We start from the raw sequence: 22,034 nt of genomic DNA, 5'->3' as shown, positions 1-22,034 counted from the left end.
ACAAGTAGAGGATCTTTTTCAACCTATACTCTCACTGGCTTCTGTTTCCCTGCTAGGAAAAATGGGGGAAATGGCCTGGAGTGAGAATACAGGAAGGAAGTCAGGGTCTGGGTGGGGCAAATAGGAGCTCCTGACCAGGTGCCACAGCACAAGACCAGCTTGGAATCTGGAATCTGGGAGTCCATGCTGGGATTAGGAGCCAGCAGGCGGAGTGAAAGACATGATAGGGATGAGAGAATGTATCTGAAGAACAAGCAGGATCAGGAGAACAAAATGACATACTGAGCCAAGAATTAATATTGGCAAAGATGCTTGAGAGCAGGTTACAAACGTGGTCATAGAAGCTGAGATCCCTGCTTGTTTTGTAGCCTAAGCCTGTTACCTTTGAGCCTTGCACTAAAACTGAAGTTTGACAGTGAGGGAAGAGATTCGACCAGGGCAGAACACATTGAGTTTGGAACAAACAGGTAGAGGAGACTGTGATCACTGCAGTGCCATTTGGTGCTTGGAACCAAGCCCAACCAGATCATTGCTGCTGCCAGTGCTTCAGCTCAGATTGCAGATACGTGATACTTAGGATTTATTAGCCCAGGTTTCAGTAGGTTTCCACATAATTTGTTTTTCACTGGCTACTTTAGAAATGACTAAGGTATATGTAGGCATGTATTATGTCTGGGGAAAAATATGAAGAATCTTAAGAACTTCCAAGTGAAGCACCCTGAAAATAGGAAGAAACAGGTTGTGTGTCAAGTTTCTCTCCCTGGGTGTGACACGTGCGTGTGGCTGCACGCTGCAAATAAGATTCAAGAGAAAAACCATCTGATGAACTGGGTTCTCCCATGCCACTGTTGCAATGACCTTATGCATTATCCAGTGATAAACTAAATAGCTGAATACCAGTTGGTTTGCTGGGTGCCTCCCTCGAGGATGTGCAACATGGGGTAGGGCTGTAAGAGCAGTACTTTGAGAAATAGGCTTCTGAGATGAGGGAATGCATTTAACCTTAGTTTGAAAGTACCTCTGGCAGCTCCTATGTGTGGTGGTGCTGGAGGTGTGTTTTTGGGAGCAAAGGGTCAGGATCCTCAAGGTTTCTGTTCAGTTGCTCTTTTGGCAGGCAGCCAGTGCTGTCCTACTCAGCACAGGGGAAGGGCAATGCAGTTGAACACCCTTGTTCAGCTAACCCTGAACAGATTTTTATGGGACGAATAAAAGTCACTTTTTTCATCCCATATAGCTCTATCTTCCTCTAATTGCTGCTGTTTGCAGACAGCCTGTGAAGTTCAAAGGCGTTAGTCAGTTCCAAGATGGCAAGAATATTGTGTGTTGTAACTGTTCACTTGCAGAAGTGTAGCAGCTCCTCCTACAAGCAGTGTGTATGTTATGAGGACTGTCATGCTTGAGTGTAATATAATGTCTTTCCACTAAATGAAATACCCATAGGACACTGGCTGAGTAGAAGCACTGGCAAGGGGATATAGGCCCTTTAATCTTTAGGAATGATAAAGTATTTACAGTTGATGGCTGTATAATGGCATAAAATAAGTAGTTACAGTCTTGCTTCCAAATAAGAGGTCTTAGTATCTCACATAACCTCATTTAGGTGGTTTCAGGAAAGCCACGGATTTAATAACAGCTCTGATCCTCAGTGCCTCCCATCTACATACTTGGGCCTGGCCAATCCCAGTTGTATTGTGCTGGTAGAAGGGTGTGAAGCAGCTTTGTCTCGTGCTGCTTAGTGAACAGACTTCAGTTTCCAGGGCAAATACCTATTTTTGTGTGAGAGATTCTTTTCCTAAAATGTCAGTGTTTGTGCAGTACAAATAGGATAGAGGAAGACTGCACATAACTCTAGGTGAGGGCAGCTCAATAGATAAATGATAAGCCACAGCAATAGTTGTTAGACTGAAGTATGACCGTCATCAGCAACAGGGTCAGTCAGGGAGGTTTTGGTCTGAAATCTGTTTTGAAAAGTCTCCAGCAATGGCAAGTTTTAAGCTTCAAGGTGAGCACCACATGTAGACAGAACAGATAACCACCACTGATTCCAGAAACCTTATAAAGAGGAAAACAAGATTGAAATATTTTCAAGACTTACTGATTTACTTACATCGTAAGGAAATGCTTAAGAATGAAGCAAAGTTTATTCTGTATATCAGGGGTTGCCAATGTGTTTGATACAAAAGTAAAAAATGATAGTGTGGATTACTCAAATGTGTCTTCTTCAAACTTCTGCTTTTGGATTAACATCCTTCTTCCTGCAATATGCAAAGGTTCACTTTACATAAAAAGCAGGGGGAGGGGGGGGGAGAAAAAACCCTCTACTTTACTAGAGGAAAGAGAATCTTGTACTCTTTCTTGTAATGCTTCAGATACTAAGCTGTCAATAGACAGAAATGCTACACTCTTACTTCCTTTAGAAAGATGATTTCTTTAATTTTCTGAATGCCATAAATTGCCCTTCTCCCCTCCTCCCCTCTTTTTTTTTATAACTAAAGCTGCTTCACTTTCTGTAGCTTACATTGCACTAAATTGATGACGAAGAATGGTGTGTTTTAAGAAGATAAATGTCAGGAATGTCTTCTAAAGTAGACATTCAGATTTTTTTGGATTAATGGGAAAGAAGGTCAATAATTGCATGGATTTCAATAAGCTTGAGAAGAAATGGTATTCCTGTGGTGCTAGTGATTATTAAAACATTGTGAATTCATTTCAAGATACTGTACTCAGGTTTAATATATCTTCCATTGTGAAGGAATGACTCGGTAAGGGCTGCCAATTTGTACAGGTGATAGGAGATAATTCATAAAGCAATTGTATTTTTAAGAGAAAAAAGTTATAGCAGACAGTACATAAATTTCTGGATGGTAGTCTTAATTTTGATTCTGCCTTATTAAATAGGGCCCTCCAGACTTCCAGCAGCATACTCCTGGACCAGTTCCTACCAATTTCTCCCAAGCACCAAGGCTGCCAATCCAGGACCAGTGGAGAGGGCCACCGCCACCACCACCACCACTCCCTCCTCCACCTCCTCAGGATAGAGATCCTTTCTTCATAGCAGGTAAGCATTTTATTCCTATTAACAGACAAAATCCCAAAATCCACTTTTTGTAAAGTCACTCTGCAGTGGGAGTTTGTATCCCACACCATGAAGAGTTTAAAGGAACCTGAAGGCTGGAAGGTCCTGATTGATGTAGCCAGACTGGTACATGCCAAACATTCTGGTTGTCTGGTATCTTTTTACTTTTTTTGATGTATGTTCTCATCTGTAACTGCCATGACTCTGGATATTTATACAGGAAAAAAAAAAATCTAAGTGATGATTGCATTAAAAATGGTGCACTTTGTTATATCTCAGTTAATGAGTACTCTCCACACACTTAGGTTTCCATCAGTAACTCTTTTTAAACTGCCTGGACTGTGTGTACAGTGTAAGAAGTTTGTCAAGGTTAGCTAGAATGATAGAGCCTAGAAAACAAAATAGATAGTAAGTGCATGTATATACCATATATGTTTTGTGTGTATATATAATGTATATGTTTAAGACATATAATGTATACATTTACGGTGTATATGTATACAGACATTTTACACACAATGCATAAAAAATTGCTAAATAATCTAGTCAGCAAATGGTGTCAGTGTTTCTTGAGTTCTTGTGTGGCTTAAACTATAATCCTTCATTGATTTTATTAAAGTAGAATTTCAGAAAGGTATTGCTGATTCCAGCAAAGTACTAGTTGTGCTGGTCTTGCAAGGATCAATTCCTTTTATACACAACTCGCAGGAGCAAGAGAAACATAACCTTGAGGGTATCTCTTAAAATTAAAACATCCCATACAGTTTTGCATTCTGCAAATTTTAGGTTACTTTTACAAAACTATAAAATAGAACTCTGTGTTTCCAAAATGTGTGACAGGGAGGTTGTAATTTAGTCACTTCTCTGATTCCCGCAGATCCAAGGTTCCCAGGTCATCCCTTGTTTGAGCAGCGGAGCCCCCCACCGCCGCCCCCTCCCCCGCTGCTGAACAGCGCCCACCCGGTCCCTGCGCAGAGCCCGATGCCCTTCAGCCAGCCCGGGCCGGCCTTCAGCCAGCAGGGACAGCAGCCCGTGTATCCCAGGGAGCGGCCGGTGCGGCCCAACATGCAGCCCCAGGGCCCGGTGGGGATCCTGCACTTCAACCAGCCGGGCTCGGCCAACCCGCGGCCCTTCATCCCCCCGCGGCAGCAGTTCCTGCAGGCGCCGGGACAGCCCTTCCTCTCCCCGCACACGCAGCCCAGCATGCAGGTACAGGCTCAAACCGAGGGACTCGGGTATGCAGGTGGGAGGTGGATGGACCTGCGACACTGTTGTCGCCGTGCCTGGAAGGCGATGGATCTGCTCCGCGCTGCCGCATCCCAAGATCCCCTATCCCGAGATCCCGGGCCGGGCAGCGCGGGGCGGCAGCGCCCTCTGCCGGCACCGCCCTCTGCCTGTGGGGCTGCGGGGAAATGTCAAGTGCGGGATCCTCTCATGTTATCTGCGTTATCTGAACGCGGGCCGTTGCTGCGGTGGGAGGGGAATAATAAACCTCCAGTTAAACAAAAAGCCAGTTAAAAAGTCATTGGAAAAGGGTGCAGAGGGCAGGAGTTCTTGCGTTTGTCTGTTTTGTCTGTTTCCACCTCAGCTGTTGGTTTACAGAGGTTTAAGTGTAGAACAACCTTGCACTGCTTCTGTTAGTATGTTTTTCACTCTGTATAATTTTGGTTTAACCTGGTTCATAGCTGCTTACAGGTGTTTTAAGGATTCGTGAGGCTAGAGCTACTTTTCTTCAGGAGTTTATTACCTTGAAACTAAAATAATCTTTTTCTTCACGTGAAGGGTCCCATGCATCCTCCGTTACAGCCTCAGCCACAACCTCAGCCTCAGCAGCACCATCACCAGCAGCAACAGCAACACCATCACCAGCAGCAGCAGCAGCAACACCATCACCATCTCCAAGGGCCTCCCCAGCCCTTGATGCCCATGAACCAACCACAGTTCAGGCCTCACATTCAGGCCACGCAGCAGCAGCCAAATAACAACAGGATGCAGTGTCAGCCACGACAGGGTCCAATGAAGCCAAGGCATGTAAGTACCACGTACATCGGTGTTGCCTTGCATAGTTCTGCATGAGTAGTAGGCATGTAAGCACAGGTTTCAGAACTCACCAGTGTGGTTTTTCTGTCCCATTTATTCCCTTCCCTTCTTTCGTAATTTCTTGCTTATTTTCTGCCTTGGTCATTTTATAATCTACATTGAAAAATAGCATATGTATCATCCCCTTTTTCTTTCCTCCTTCAGTCTTCAGTGTTGGTTTTCCCCTGGGTCCAATAGGAGGTGTTGCAGTTGTCCAAGAAGTAGCAATATAGGGTTTTTGAAGGATAGGTTTGCCTAATAATACTTTACAACTGCTGGTAGCCTGTGACTGTGAGAGCCCAGTTCTCTGACACTGTCTTTCAAGCTGAAGGCCTCTCTGTACTACTGCTAATCAGCTCTCTGGTTCAGATAATGCCACTCATGTCTTGTGAGTTTGCTCCCATGCAACACATTCTGTTGCTTGGTAGGTTGGGGTAGCACAACAGTCTGTAGCAGAGCTCAAGACAATGTGACTAAAGTTCAGAATAATTACTTTGATTAGGAAAGTAAGTCACATAGTGAAGCCGATTTCTGAGAATGGTGTTTAAAAAGTGAGATTAAATTTTGCTTTTAATTAGAAAAAAGTTTATTAAAATGTTCTCATTTCTATAATTTTTCTTCTGACATTGAAAATATTGTGCCTCTTCAAACAGCTTGTTTCCCCAAACTTAACTAAATCAGGAAAATGTGAAACCAAAACCACTTCAGCCTGGTTTGTAGTGGAAGTCTGCAATGTTTCTTCCTTTCTGCTTTTCAGAATACACCATCACAGAATATTGTCAAGCGCTCAAATCAGCAGCTACAGTCAAGTGCTCCCAGGAACAGTAACTTGCGCGAGTTGCCGATAGCACCGTCCCATGCAATGGAAATGAGCAACAACAGGCGAAACTCCACCCCAGCTGCTCAGGTCAAACCCATCACCAGCACCATGTCTGCCACCAAGTCTGTCGGTGGTGGTGGAAACTCCCAGGGAAGGCCTGAAATGAAAGCTAAAGCAATCCCACCAGTGGGCCAAGCAAAGTCAGAGGGAAAATCTGAACCAGAGGTAAGGCATTTGGTTGTTGATGTGGTTGTTAAACAAAAGAACAAAACCCAAAAAATCAAGAAACAGAGTTCCCACCTGTTAAAAACTTTTCTGGTCTGACTTATGAATTGTAAGCACACTTAATGTGGTGTTCACCAAATAATTTTTGGTGCCACTAGAGGCCTCCCTTCTGAATTGCACTTTTCTCTTTTAGTGCAATAGCAGAAACAGCCTCCATTGACAAAAAAAAATCTGGAAGGATGGCAAGGCTGTGGTGAATCGGTTTTGCAGGAGGAGGAGACATTTCTACTATGAAAAGACAGAATTATGATTTTTTTTTTTTAATTTTCAGATGATCATATTCTAAATCAGAAAGCCTCTTCTCTTTCGTTTTTTATGATTCTGTATGGCTCAAAAGGAAAAAAAAAAAGGGTATCTGGAGAACTCTCTTCCTTGTGCTGTTTTCCTTTAGGCTGTTCAGTCTCCACTAGGGCCTTGGGCATCCACGCAGGAGATCATCCATGGAGCTTCTTGCTCTTGAAGAAGAAAATCTCTCTTTTATGAAATCTTGTTGTGTGAAGGAAAATAGGAGATGCTTTAAAGCTTTCCATTTTGGAGAAAATGATGCTGTTTCCTCTGCTAGTACTTTACCCAATCAAAAAAATGAGATGCTGGTGTTTTCAGCTCCACTGGATTATGTAGTATGAACAGATGGCCATTTCCCTGGAAGCTAGAGAAGACTGTCCATGAGCAAGCACTGTTAGTTTGAGAGAGTGGATAGGATTGCATTGATGGTGCTTTTAATCTCAAGCATGATGGCTAAATGCACCTTGTATACTTTATCAGCCTATTCTGTGAAGAACTGTAGTTAACCATGAATCTTGTCTCATGGACCAGGTTTTTCTTCAACAACTGTTAAAAGCTTTAATTGTGGTAATACTGTCTTCCTTCTAAACTGCTCATGATTACTTTTCATCTTTTTCTTGAAATAGGGATGGTCATAACTAATTTTCACAAATGAGGCACAAAAGAAATCCATAGCTAGCAGTGTTTGACCTCCTGTGCACTTGCTTTTCAATGGAAATAAAAAAAAATCCTTTTCCAGCTTTTGATTGTCACCTTTTTTTACAAAAGTATTTAATCTCCTTCTTCTCAATTCAGTCTCTTGGAATAATCTTAGTCACAGAAAATGTGCCTTAGAGAAGCCTCTGTCTTTAGCTCATTAGTAAAGTAAGTCTTAAAGCAAATCAGCTACAGACCTCCCCATCTGAAACATCTTGAAATTATTCTATATTGTAGTGATACAAAAATCAAGGCATTAGTTCTGAAATATCTCTGACAACATTAAGAAAAACTTATGAATATTTTTTAATTCCTCTTTATTAAATGAATTTAAAAAACCCCAACCAAACCAAAAGCCCAGAGCAGTTATCTTGTTCTCTCCGTTTTACGTTCTGAACATATTCTAACAACCCTGTAGTTATCAAACCAACTAATCTTAACTTGGGTGAATTCTTGGGGTATTACAAATCAAGCTTGCTTTTTGTTTCTGTGTCTAAACTATCTTTTAAAAACAGTTTGATACCTGTTCAATGCAAGTTTTTACATAGCAGGATAGAAGAAAAAAAGTTGTCTTGGAAAAAAAAAAAGTCTCCTAGTGTTAAATATTATTACCTGTAGAAGTACATACTTGGCAAGAATTAGGAGAGTGTGGAATTAGGAGAGTGTGGAAATGTGTGCACACACAGAATCCTTCTCCTTCCAAAGCAGACCTGGAATAGAGCTTTGTGCTGCAAAAAGTGTAATAGCAGTTGTCCCTTTTCAGCTGTGCCACTGCTGTGGTCTTGTTCACTGATGGTGCTTAATTGTCACTCCTACAGACAGGATTGGCACTCCAATAATGATCATTTCCAGGCATTTAGCCATATTCTTCACTGGTATTGTAATGTAGGTTATTACATTTCTCTCCTTAGCCAGATTATAATGTTTTCCAGTCTCTTTTGTGTGTTTTTCTTGTAATTACCTTGACTGCACCCTGTTCTTTTGCTTTCTATGAAGATGAGAAAGAGTTAAGTTTTGTCATCTTTTCTAGCTGTATTGCTCATAACTGAATTGGGCAGGTTATTTTGCAAGTGTCTTCAACTGGAAAATTATTAATATTTTCCTTGCATCTTTCTTCCCAAAGAATCAGGGGCTATATTTGAGTGCCCTGTCATTCATGAACCACAAAAAAAGAACTAGCAATATTGTATATTAGAGGTTTTGCTCAACTTAAATATAGATATTTGAAAGGTTTCCAATGTGAGTGAGTAGAAGATTAAAAACTGTATTTCTGCTTTACTAAGGGAACACTTGTGGTCCTGTGAGGCTGCAAAATGCTGAACTTAAATGCCTGTTTAGACTAGCTCCTACCCTCTGGGATTTAAACTTGTATATCCTCAGTCTGAAACATCATTTTGTCAATGAAATTGGAAAGTCTGGATGATGTGGGCCTAATTGTGCTCATGTTGAGGTCAGCTTAGGATAAGAGGAATGAAGGCAGTGTTAAGCATTTTTTAGTTTAAAGAAGGGGAAGAATGGAGAAAGGAGATTTTATAATGGTGCCTCCTTTCTTTTGCTTAGAAGATTCTTATCATAAGTTTTTTTTCCAGTTGGAATTTGGCAAGAGAGCACTGGGTTTCTTCAAGTAATTTGTAATCTCTTTCTTCACTCTCTTCCTGTTTTTCCAAGATGTGCAGCACCTGTGTTTTGTAGTGTCTTATACCTTTCTACGGTTCATGAGCTGATTTTATCAGCAATGTGAAATGTGTGATGTGAATATGTAGGTGCACTTTATTTAGGATATTTTGTGGGTTTGAACACAAGCAGCCTAATAATGCAATTTCATAGAATCACAGAATATGACAAGTTGGATCATCACACGGATCATTGAGTCCAACTTCTGGCCCTGCACAGAACCATCCCCAAGAGTCACACCATGTGCCTGAGAGCATTGTCCAAACACTTCTTAAGCTCTGTCAGCCTTGGTGCTGTGGCCACTGCCCTGGGGAGCCTGTTCAGTGCCCAACCACCCTCAGACGGAAGAACCTCGAACATCCAACCTAAACCTCCCCATACACAACCTCAGGCCATTCCCTCAGGTCCTGTCACTGGTCACCACAGAGAAGACATCAGTGCCTACCCCTCCGCTTCCCCTCAGGAGGAAGTCATAAACTGTGATGGGGCCTCCCTCAGTCTCCTCCAGGCTGAACAAACCAAATACCCTCAGCTGCTCCTCACACGGCTTCCCCTCAAAGCCCTTCACCATCCTTGTTGCCCTCCTTTGTATGCTTTGGATTTGACTGTACAATTTATGAAGACTTGGCAGGAATTTTTTGACAAAATTATTCTAGCCTCTTACGTTTTTATTGTTACAACTGAAAAAAATAAAGGCAAACCTGCTGAATAGATTTGTGTTTATGCCACAAATCAAACCATTTTGACTCTGTTCTTGCACCCATTCTACTGAGGGACACCCTGATTGCCCAATTCCATTTTTGTTCCTTAATAGCAAACCACCAAACGTACAGTGTCCAGTTCTTATGACTCAGCATTCAATTCTATTAGATGGTCATAAATCTTGCAGATCATTGAAAAGGTGTGGGTTTATTTTTTTCTTTGTTTGTTTGTTTTTTAATTCACGTGAAGCAAACTGCTGATGCTAGGACTTACATTTCAGTAGAAAGTTAAATCTCTTATTTTAGAGCACGTCTTTGCTGCCTTTTCTTCAGTCAGTAGTGCCTTTCTAGGTTCCCCTGGAGAAGGACATAGGACTCCTGCTTCTCTTATGATACTTTTCAACTAGATTCAGAAAAGAATCCTGCAACATTTTCTTTTGGTACTTTCTGTCAAAGCTGCCTTAGACCTTAAGGCAGAAGAAAAACCTACAGCTAATGCTCAGTCTTCCCTTCAAACCTCAGTGAAATACATTGTGTTCAAGAGCTGTTCAAAGACGGATGAGAATTTCCACTGAGAGAAAAGAGAAACAAACCCACCCCAGATAAAACTAAAACTCTCAAAACCTGGTAGAAAAAAACTCACTCACCTTCACAAAACCAAGTGAACTCATTTGTTTCTCTGGCCTTTTGTAGTCTGCAGTCTCCTGTAAAAGGGAACAATATACAGTGTACTATTTCTTCATGCTATGGAGCTTTCTACACAAAACATGTGAAACATTAATAGTCTATCCAAGAAAACAGCTGTTCTATGTGTTTTTTGCTTGTCACCTACAGATAATGTTGCTTCCAAGTGCAGGATGTGAAAATTACAACGGTTTGAACTTCGAAGGATGTCTACTTCCTCCCAGTTGATTCTGTAGACAAAATACTTGCTTGCCTTGCCTTTCTTTTTTTCCTTGGTAGTGTTATTGTTTCTTGGACAAATCTGTACTGGCCTTGTTAAACTAGTGGGATGAAAGTCACTGGCAATAGGCGTTGCCTGTTGTTTTTATCTCTTGACCCAATATGCTGCCTTGCCTGTTCTGTGTGCTGAAGCTCCTTACTGCATACTATAGTTCCTTTATATATAGTATAGATCATGTGTATACCCCAACTCTCTAGTATGATGTGTATAAGGTGCAGTTAAAGCTGAGCAGCAGAGGATTTAACTGCCCCTGTTTTCATCCAGGTGAGGAGTTTGCCCTTCTCAGTCTCTGCTGTTGGGTCACTGTACAACTAATTCAAATCAAACCTGACTTTTAATGCAAGTATTTTGTTGGTCATCACAGGACCTTTATATTGTTCAATATTCCTCTAGCTGCAAGGGTATTTTATTGAGAAATTAATGGTAGTAGTAACTTGCTTGTGAAGGTGAAGGATTTAGGTCTACCTATATATATCCTGTTAACACACTGATCTGCAGTTGTCATATAACCTCAGGGCTTTTGGCCCTTGGTTTTGAACCTTACCCTTTAAGAAGGGATCGACTTCATAGGATCATTACTAATTTCCTGAGTTGAGTTCCTGAAAGGAAGGTTTCGGTTTATATTTGAGATCAAGTTGCCTGAATATTCTACTAAGTATTCTTTTAACTTCATGTATGTATAGTAATACAGTTTGTCAGTTGTCTTCTGTGTTTAATGTTGATGTAGTTGAAATCACTGTATCTTCCAAGGACTGTTGCAGGGACGTATTAGTCAGAGTCCCTCAGGATGTTCGTTCCTTGCCTGCTGGCAGGACTCATTTAAGTATGCTGTAAAGTGCACACCTCTGTGCTGCTAGGTAACCTTTGAGTTAGTGCTCTGAACTTACCACATTATAATCTGCATCTCCCAAGGCCTTCAGGACTTGTTAGGTGATCAAATGAGCAAGCAATCCCTGATTATAAAGGGCAGTTGGTAGAAGTGCTGGTCTCACACAGACTTGTGCTGGTATTGACAATCGAACAGGAGGGAAAAAAATACACTGCTACCTCCGAAGGTAAACCTGAAACTGGCTCATGGCATCCATCAAGCTTGTTTAGATAAGTTGTAGAATATTCTGATCTAAAACAAAGCAAGTCAGTAAACTAATTCGCTAAGTGGAACAGGTTTTCTGTTCTGACAATTTCAATAACTGTGATATTTAGTGTCTTACTAAAAACTTACATTAATTGTATCAGGATCTGCATAACAACACATCCTTCTCCTAGCCAGAGTTTATCTATGTTTTCTCATCCTATGCAAACCATTTTTAAGGGTCTTAACATTTCTCTGTATTTCATAAGTGTCATATTCCTTTTTTTTTTTTTTTACTACAATCAGCATTTTCACTTGTCAGTATAAGGTGAAATATTTGTTTCCTCCTGTAGAAGTATATTCTTGTTACCATCTGTCAACATAGACCTCTAATCTAGTTGTCACAGTGATTAGACATTAATTACCACCATTATAGTCCAAAAAGTATAGAGAAAGATCTGAACTTAAGGTATATGGAACATTCTCATGCAAAGGGCTGTTACACCTCATCCCTGAACTCCAGCCCATATTCAGAAATTAAATACAAATTTTAAAAGTCGAGTTTTGTTGGAGTCCTATTTAGCCATTTTTTTAGGCTTCTGATTAGACTTCTAATGTGAGACATGGAGCTGTTTTTTCAATAACTGTGGGAATAATCCCTATCAAAACCTGCTCAGGGAAGAAGCAGTTACAGCTGAAGGAAACACGTGTTCAGGATTTGTGCATCTGGATTTTATAAGAGCAGATATGAGTGTACTGGGCTTCTACATCTGCACAGATCCCTTGGGTTGGGGGGGATTCTGGGGTGCACCACAATTAAAAGCACTCTAAAAATAAAAAAAAAAACCCACGAGCGGTCGCACATTTGGGTCCCATGTGTTGTGTTGACAACAGTTTGTACTCAGTTCCTACAATATACATAAGGGTTCCTCACAGATTCCCAGGTTTGGAGAAATATTTCAGCATTCTTCATCCGTTCATTTACCAACATGCAAAGTGTTGTTACTTATAGAGCCTGTTTTTATTAGTGGTGATTAATATCTCTTGAGTAGAATGTTGTGCTCATTACCATTTGTAAGCAGTTTCTGCAAGTCTAACTTCGTGTTTCAAATGGTTGAAAAGGAAAAGAATATAATGAAAAAGCATGCCTCCTAATTTTGAAAAATGCATGTGCTATTACTGCAAGAACCATTTGATGTCTTTTCCAGGATGATGAGAATCTACATTTCCTTGAGTCTTGTCCATTTTTTTACAGCATTTCCTAAGAACTCATTCTGCCAGAGTTGAAGAATCTTTAGAAAGGTTATTTGATGGTGTATAGTACTTTCAGAGGGGCCTAGGGCTGGAATATTAAAGGCATTCTCTATATACCATTAATATTCCAACACTGCATTTGGCAACATTTTGATTCTGAAGAGAGTGCATGAGTTCAAGGTCAGAGAGATTGACTTGTGCTGTTCATTATAACCAATTATTGTGTGACAAATGAGTTTGAGATCAGGCTGAAAATTCTGTGAGAAAAATCAATAGTTCTAATCAGGGCCTTTCAGGTCATTTACCACCCTACCTTTTGTTACTTTGTCAGAAAAGAGCAAGATAAAACCTGTGTGACAGTGGGTTGCCTCTGTATTGTTACCTTCTATTTGAAACATATTTTGATATCTTGAATTATATTAATAGTTTAATTGGTTTTGGAAACTTTTAAATTAGTTCCAATTTGTCAAACTTTTTTGTATATTTTTTTTAGTATTCTGATCAGATTTGTCAAGTGGTATTAAAGCTTTTCTGTCTAGGAAGTAATATATCTAAGTCCTAAACCAGATTTGAGCTGTTTGTCTGTAATGAATAGCAAATAAACGTTAGCAACAGATGCACTTCACTACTAGCCTTCGTTTGGTATCAGGGATAATTTAAAAAGCTCTTCAGAGTTACAGCTTTACAACATCTGGAACAACAATTCAATGTTGTTTTGACCAAGCTGGATGTTCCTGTTTAGAATTTTATAAATTCATTTGCATTTTCCCTTGTAGTACCCAGATGAAGATGAAGAAACCAGGTTGTATCGTTTGAAGATAGAAGAGCAGAAGCGTCTGAGAGAAGAAATTCTGAAGCAGAAGGAGCTGAGACGGCAGCAGCAGGCTGGTGCCAGAAAGAGAGAACTGCTGGAGAGACTTGCACAGCAGCAGCAGCAGCAACCTTCCACACAGCAGTCCTACATGCAGCATGAGGATGACTCCTCTGAGTTCCCCACCAACGGCAGCCCCTACATACCCCACTCCGGCTTGCACACCAGACACAATGTGAAAAACAGACTCCTTGTTAGAAAGCAAGACACAGTAGTTCCAAATATCCAGCCCAAACCCACAGAGTTCCTCCAGAGCGGAGGGGGGGATATGCAGTATCAAGGACAGCAGATGAAGCCGGTGAAGCAGCTGAGGCAGACGAGGACAGTTCCTCCGAGTCAGCCTCAGGCACCGCAGAAGGTGTTACAGACAAAACCTGCTGCAGCGTCACTGCCCACGACACAGACGGCTCGAGTGGCTTCGGTACCAGCCAGGCCCCAGGAGCAGAAACCGGGTGTGAAAAGGACTGTCATGCAGCGGACAAACAGTGGTAGTGATGGGCCTCATGTCGGCAGCAAAGTCAGGGTGATTAAGTTGTCAGGAGGGGTAAGTTTCCAAGGCTCGTCTCATATGTGTGTCTTGTCATGGTTTGTTTTTGTGTGTTTGATTCTGTGTAATCCCAAAATAAAAGATGGGCCTAAGGTGATGGAGGAAGTAACAGGTTTAGCATACTTAATAGTCCTAATATTATATTTTCAGAACTGTAATTTATTAGCAGTTATTAAAAAATTAATGTTTCCTGTAACCCTTTACTGCCAGGCAGTTACCACTGAAATCACATTGAAATAATACTCCTTTCTATTAAGTTGTAATTGGAGTCTGAAAGACTGCTCAACTGAGCTCCTTTTGCTTCAGGTTGATAGGTCAGTCTGATAATTGCTCAGAGTAAAGGATTTGGGTGGCTGTATTTAATTAAGGTTTGGTTAAAAAGCTAGGACCTGCTTATTTGGTAGGTGAAGCCACCTAAATTAGTTGTGTGCAGATGTTGGTGTTGGTGTGGTTTCTGTACTCAAGGGAAGATTGCTTTTACTTTCTTGGGAAGCGTGTTGTGAAACCAATTTAGGCAGTGTGTTGGAGGGGGATGTTTTCCTTTAGAGGTTGGGTTTAAAATGTTACCATTTCACTTCTGCATCTAAATGAGATTTCCTTATCTTTTGATGAGGGGTCTATTATCTGCAGTGTGTCCCTTGAGCACTGGTGTCGTGGAGGACTCACAATGCTAGTCTTGAGGGCAGTGTGTGTATTTAAGATCTGGGGCTTTGGTTAGAAAGTCTAGACCAAATTTTTTCTGTCGTAATGAAAAGAGAAATTAATTTGTTAGGGCTCTAAATAAACTGTGATGAGGGGACATAGTGAGATCATATTGTCAGTGTGTGAGGTCTGTCCTCGGGTTTATGCTGAGGAGAAAAGAAAGATCTGATATAGCACACTGGAGGTGTTTTTTTCTGGAAGAATGCTTCTTACATTATTCAGAGCATTAATTAGGCAAACTTGCATAACTGTAATCTGTAATGAAGCAAGCAGTGTGTTAACAGGGACTGAACAAGGCCTTGGAGGCTAAGGCTTTACATTTAGAAACGGAGAGGAAGCTGAAATGCCAAAGTCTTAACTCCTTTTTGTAAATGTTTCTCTACAGCTCATAAAACTTAAATACGCTTAAAATTGTGAATTGCGTAATGACTGTGTGGTCTTTCAAAATATTAACATACAGGGCCTTATTGGCTACTGAGACATCCTGCATGTCAGGTTGTTGTCAGCTCTAATTCCTCAGAGGTGGTAACTTAAGTACAGAGGAATAAAGTATGAGAAGCTGAAAGAAATTGATTCTGTTGAGCTAAAAATATTTATATATAAGTATGTCTGCAGAAATCCCAGTGGCCTGCAAGAGGTATGACAGGTTTGTGTGTCATGAATAATTGAATAAAGCAGTCATGCACGATTTCTTTTATTATGTGGTGAAACAAAACAATGCCAGTCACAACTGTATACAGCTCTTCATAACAAATGGTTATCAGTGTCCACAGCAGCATTCACAATGAAACAGTTATTATCACAATGCTCTGTTTCAGAAGACCATAAGTGTTTCAGATAAGTCTTACAGTAAGCAAGAGCAATTAGCTTCATTAAATGTACGTGTAACCTCTCTGTACACAGAAGTAGATTTTCTCTGTCCTTAACTTCCAGTACTGAGGTTTTAGCAAGGTGAACCAGGTTCTTTACATCTAGCCTTTGTTACTGTTTTCGTTTTGCCATAGACATTTTAAGTTTCCTTTACTGTGTGAGAATAAGAACAAGCATTGCAATTAGCTGTTAAGACTGATCAAGATAGATGATTAATTTTTAATCAGTAAGTGACAAGCTGAATCTGTGACTTTGTTTCTTTGACCACACAAGGAAAAAAAAAAAATTAAGCAGCAGGCAGGGCAGCTAATCTTCTTGTCCGTTTTTGACAGGATTTAAAAGAGTTCCAAGCTGCTTGGACTCTGAATACTTTCACAATCGCAGATCATACTTAGTTTCCACTGCTAATGTTTAGTCCTGCCACGTGCTTTTATTTTTCACAACTTTTGCCTGAGCGCTAGATATAAAAGCAAAGGCCAAATCTCATTTTTCCTGGCCATTCTCCTTAGCATGTAACAGTGCTTCCTCCAGTTCCCTGCCTTTGGCCAAAGGGGTGCCTGGTGTCTCTTACCTGTGTGCACTGGCTCGATCCTGCAGTTAAGCAACCCTGCCTTTGCTCTCTGTCTAATCCCTTTTTCCTTTATTGAGCTCTTTTGTGCAGAGATGTTTTGAATACCCGTGTACAACTGAGATGGCTCATGATTAGACACAGTGCAGGTTCCCTTTTGGATCTCATTGGATTCATTTTGGTAGAGACTTGTCAAGTCCCTTCCCTTCCATCCTGCCAGCCATGGACAGCACTGTAGGAGAGCTCTCAGCTGAGGAAGCTGATCTAATGCAGACCTGTACTTAACTCTGTCTAGACCAAATTGGCCTAAACTAGAAACTGGTAGCAGGGACTGTTATTCGTTTAGTAGGACCATCTATAGATGGTCCATTAAATGGTTTTGTGTTGCTGGTGATGTTTTTTGTTTAACAGTTAAGGAGTGTGGTGTGTTGGTGAGATCTGTGGTGTACAAATACTGTCAGAAGAGAATGGTTTCTTTACTTGAGGACAGTGTCTTTACCAGACTGAGTTTCTGTCTGTGTTGCTGGGCACAGCAGTACTAAAGAGATGATTGACCTACAGGTAGAAATATCCCTCAGTCCCTAGAAGGTAAAATGGCCTTTCATCTGTATCCACAATATTCTCTTGTGAGGGGATTTTACTTTTGGAATTGTAAGAGTTATAATATTATAACTTACCTGGTTTACGTGATATGTAAGATGCCTTAATTTATGGCTTCTTATAGTTCGGGGAAAAAAAGCAGAAAATTATTCAGCATTTCTTGTATGTCAGACTAAGTCTTTGTATCAAGGTGACACATTTGGTACTGTCAGTCATGATTTTGTCTGTTGATGCTTTTTTTTGTTGTTTGTTTTTTATTTGTTTTTTTTGGGTGGGTTTTTGGTTTTTTATTTAAACAAATCTCACCCTTCACCTCCCTCCCAATACTGATTTGCCCATCCCTTTCTAATACTCACGTAATTTATACAGGAATGGCAGTACAATCAGGTTTTCATTTTAATTACTCTGGAAAGTGAGGCAGTGTTTAGCATATGAACTTTGATTTGTTTATGTTTTTGAGGAGTTTTTGGATCAATTTCCCCCCTCCTCCCACCCCACCCCATGAACACCCAAATATCTTTTGATGGATCCAGTGGGCTTCATTTTGTGTGGCATTTCTGCAGAGGTTTCCTTTTCAGATATAGGAGTTCAGTGTATTTACTGAGTATTCATACTAGTATATTTTACTAATAAAACATCTGAGATTTGCTTGGCTTGCTGAGGAAGGAACCAGAGGTCAGTCCTAAAGAATCACAGAAACTATTAGGTTGAGAAGAACCTCTGAGATCACCGAGTCCAACCTGTGACCCAACACCACCATGTCGATGAGATCATGGCACTGAGTACCATGTCCAGTCTTACTGAAACACCTCCAGGGATCGTGACTCCATCGCTTCCCTGGGCAGCCCATTCCAATGTCTAGTCACTGTTTCTGTAAAGAAATTTCTCATAATATCCAGCCTGAACCTCCCCTGGCACAGCTTAACACTGTGTCCTCTTGTACCATCACCGGTTGCCTGGGAGAAAAGACCGACCGCCACTACAACCTCCTTTTGGATAGTTGTGGAGGGTGATGAGGTCTCCCCTCTCCAGGCTAAACAACCCCAGCTCCCTCAGCTGTTCCTCATGGGACTTGCATTCTAGACCCTTCACCAGCTTTTCTGCTCTTCCCTGAACCCGCTCCAGCACCTCAATATCTCTCCTGAACTGAGGGGCCCAGAACTGGACACAGTACTTGAGGTGTGGCCTCACCACGGCTGAGTGCAGGAGGAGAATCACTTTCCTGGTCCTGCGGGCCACACCGTTTCTGATGCAGGCACTTGTAGGGTGCATATAAGAATAAGATCAGTGGGATTGTAGAGTAAGTGGAAAAGAAACACCCAAATCACTTCAAAATGTGATCATAAAATTATAGAAAATAAAGGTGAAAGGACTGTAGAAATAATTCGTTGTCTTGAAGAGAGGATGAACACTGTAGTATTTCTGACATTTATCCAACCTTTTTCTGAGATCTCATTATTGTAGATTTTCTGGGCTATCTATTCCAGTATCAAACCTATACATTTAAGAAAATTTTCTTAGTGATCAAACTACATTTTCTTGTTGTAATTTTGAATCTGTGACTCCTTGTATTATGCTTGAACAGAGATGGGAAAGAACTTTATCTCTTTGTGTCTGTCTCTCTTTTTCAAAGTCTCTTAACTGTTTCTAGGCATTGATGAGTCATGTTTTCTAACACCTTGGCTGTTTGTGGTGGTCTTTGGGCTCTCTGATCAGTCTGCTGGTGAATAGTTCTAGTACCAATTTCTATTGAATTCTTTAAGCCCATATGTTGAGTGGTTTTAGTCCTGGAAGAACAGGTTTGTACCAACTGCAACCTTAGATATCTTAAGATCATATGAAATATCTGCTGAGCATTTTTTCCATTTAGTTGGAGATTGATTCTGTAGGAAATTATAGTATCTTAAAATATCTGTATCATTTGGTCATCTTATGTTGTTGTTGTTGGATGATTTCTCTCTAGCCAGAAAATGAGCTGCCATGCTCAGAGAGATGTGTGTCCCAAAGGCCTGAAAATGCTGGTTTTTACGCTGCACCAAGAACACACCAATCTTTGTCTCTGTGGAAGGCTGCACAATGAATTTTTTTCATAAATACATATATAGATATAAATACATACATAAAAATCTTGATGTTCCCTGTTGCATTAGAAGCAGTATCTTTTTGGTGATCCTAATTCCTGAAAACCTGAAATGCTTCATATGAAAAGCTTGAAAAAAGGATTGGCAAGTTCTTTTGTTTGAAAAGCCTGTCACAAAAAATGTCGGATTGCAAAAATCAAATGGAAGATGGACAACTTTGTTCATATTTCAAGTAACTGAGAAGTGTGAGATGAATATGGAGTTCTAAGTGTGGAAAAAGAGATGATTCTTGTTTGATAATGTAACCTTGTCAATCACGTTTGCTTAATGTTTGTACTTGTTTCTACTTGCATGTGTATGTTCAAGTTTAATTAAAAATATTTGACTTGAAAGCTCTATAGCGCCTTTCATCTAAATATGTCAGGAATCGCGAACACCAGGAATTTTGGCATTTACGTGAGAAATTCTTGAGGGAGCCCTTTACCCAACCCTGGATACAGGAACTCTTGCTCTGTATGGTCTGTAATTTTTTAGGAAGCGGAAAGTGACATTGCAGTTTATTCATATCCAGTGTTTGAAGGAAGCCCTGTTTGAAGTGGAATAAAGGAGCTGCAGAAGCCACGGAGTCTGAATGCCCAGATACTGTGTCAGAATGGGCAAGGCCTTTGAAGCAGCACTAATGTAAATGCTGTTGAAAAAGAACTCTGCCCACCACAACCTGCAAGAGTTCACTCTGGGAATACTTCACAAATGGACATTAACTTCTTAGTAAGAAGTTAGAAAGAAAATGTAAGAGCAAGAAAATGTTAGAGCAAGTCCAGAGGAGGCTGTGAAGTTGATAAGGGGGCTGGAGCGCCTCCCCTGTGAAGACAGGCTGAGAAAGTTGGGGCAGTTCAACCTGAAAAGAAGACTCTGGGGAGACCTTAGAGCACCTTCCAGTACCTAAAGGGGGCTGCAAGAGAGCTGATGAGGAACTTTGGACAAGGGCATAGAGTGATAGGACAAAGGAGAATGGCTTCAAACTGAAGAAGGGTGGATATATATTAGATATTAGGAAGAAAGTCTTTCCTATGGGAGAATAAGGCACTGGAACAGGTTATCCAGAGAAGCTGTGGATGCCTCATGCCCTGGAAGTGTTTGATGCCAGGTTGGACGGGGCTTGGAGCAACCTGGTCAAATGGAAAGTGTCCGTGCCCGTGGCAGGGGGGTCAGTGTTCTGGTTATGAAAAAGGTGTAGTGTTTTCACAGAAAAATTGCTTGTTTTAAAACAAGTAATAAACCCTGGCCTCCCAGACCTCCAGTGAGGATGGTCCCTGTAGAGACAGACTATTTCGTGGCTTGGGGGCCGGGAGGTGGGCTATGCTGAACTGTTTGGGGCATTTTTGGCTACTGGAAAAGTGAAATAGAGGGGCACATGTGGACACACTTAGCAACTAGAGGGACTTAAGGTGACATCCAAACTAGATGAAGGTAATACTTTTTATGGGTTTCTAATAAAGTGAAGATATACCTACCTAAATTGAAATTAACTTCACTGTGGATAACTTGAATCTAAAGTGCAGTAAAGTATTGCCTTTGTAGATGGCAGAACAGGATTCTCCCTATCCTCAGGAGACTTTTAAGTTGTACGTTGAAGAAGAGTGCTGATTCCTCCTGAACACCCCGAAAGCACAGTGTTTGATGTTGCTTGTCACTCTTGTTAAGTCTCAAAGGAGAATTTTTCTGCCATCATAAATGTTGCAGTGCAAAATTCATATTGATACAGTGTTGGTGTTACGGAATACCTTGTAGTTCAATTTCCTTCTAAAGATAGCTGTGACACCATTAAAATGCATTACAAAGAGAAAGGGCCAGTTTTCATATGAAAATACAGTCTCTTGGGAGGTAAGCTTGCAGATCTGTATAGTTTAATATTTTGAGAAGTTGCAAGTCCCTTTGTTAAAAGGTATTTGGGGTTGGACCACTTGGAATAGGCCTTTAGTGTAGAGATGTGGCTCTGAGTCAGGAGACTCTCAACACCGTGTTTGGGGAGGGAGGTAATGGGGGTTGTCTCTGTCAAAACTACACCAGGATCTTAGGGCAGCACACGAGAGGGATTTGACTTGCTGTTAGTTTTAAGCTTCAAGGAACATGAATCAGAAGGACCAGACATGATATGAGAAAGGGAAGCTATAGTTGTACTGGTTTCTGACATCCAGTACTGGCTTTCTATGCTACAGGTGGTGTCCAGTTGGGAGATGCTCCTTCAGAAGCTTTGGCCTGTCAAAAGTTTTGAATTGCTGATATTTTCCAACAGGAGGTTTTTCTCTTGGTGGTTCTCTGTGTCGAGTCTTTGCTAAAATTCCCTGTACAAAAAATATCACAGATTGGCAATTGAAAAGTGAGCTAGGAAAGTTCACTCGAAACGTTGTTTATCTGTGTTACGTATTTTGTGAACAGCATGTAAAAATGAGGGGGTGTTATCAGAGAGTATTATACGTGTCTGTTCTAGTACCTTGACTTTGCTGTAGCTTTGACACAAATTTTTTGTTTTTTTGTAGTGCGCTGGTGGGTGGTTGTACTAACAAACAGGTAGTCATGCTTCAACACTGAGCAACTCTGTTTCTGTCACTCCTGGTGAAACTTCATGCAGCGTGGCTATGACTGGGATTCTCTTTGGCCAGTCCTTCTCCATGCCTTAGTTCTCCTCTCAGGCAGATGAGGAGACACTTCAGCTAAGAACTGTGTTAGTACATAGGATTAAGTGGAATTAGCTGCTTTTTCTACAAGACATTTTCTTCTTGCTGTTCTGACTCTTGATACACCATTAGGCACAAAAGATACTCATCATGGCTCACTGAAGCCGTGTATCAATGTCTTTTTAGCACAGGAAGGGAACTGTTTCTGCAT

The 22,034-nt window shown here is 40.9% G+C and overlaps 1 protein-coding gene across 5 annotated transcripts in view; it reads left to right on the top strand.

Moving 5' to 3' along the window:
* Positions 1 to 22,034, top strand: part of RBM33 (RNA binding motif protein 33) — a 102,673-nt gene that overhangs the window by 55,552 nt on the left and 25,087 nt on the right. For all 5 annotated transcript variants that reach the window (XR_007627860.1, XM_050307658.1, XM_050307666.1 and 2 more), the window contains exons 11-15: positions 2,899 to 3,058; positions 3,954 to 4,285; positions 4,859 to 5,107; positions 5,913 to 6,200; positions 13,683 to 14,321. Coding sequence is in view for 4 of the 5 variants with exons in the window: in XM_050307658.1 (XP_050163615.1) it covers positions 2,899 to 3,058; positions 3,954 to 4,285; positions 4,859 to 5,107; positions 5,913 to 6,200; positions 13,683 to 14,321 (1,668 nt within the window). In the remaining variant the exon portion in view is untranslated. The remainder of the gene's footprint in view (positions 1 to 2,898; positions 3,059 to 3,953; positions 4,286 to 4,858; positions 5,108 to 5,912; positions 6,201 to 13,682; positions 14,322 to 22,034) is intronic.

This window comes from Myiozetetes cayanensis, unplaced genomic scaffold (assembly GCF_022539395.1).
Source record: "Myiozetetes cayanensis isolate MyiCay16 unplaced genomic scaffold, myiCay2020 scf1, whole genome shotgun sequence".
Lineage (NCBI taxonomy): Eukaryota > Metazoa > Chordata > Aves > Passeriformes > Tyrannidae > Myiozetetes > Myiozetetes cayanensis.
This window is presented reverse-complemented; position numbering and strand designations above follow the sequence as displayed.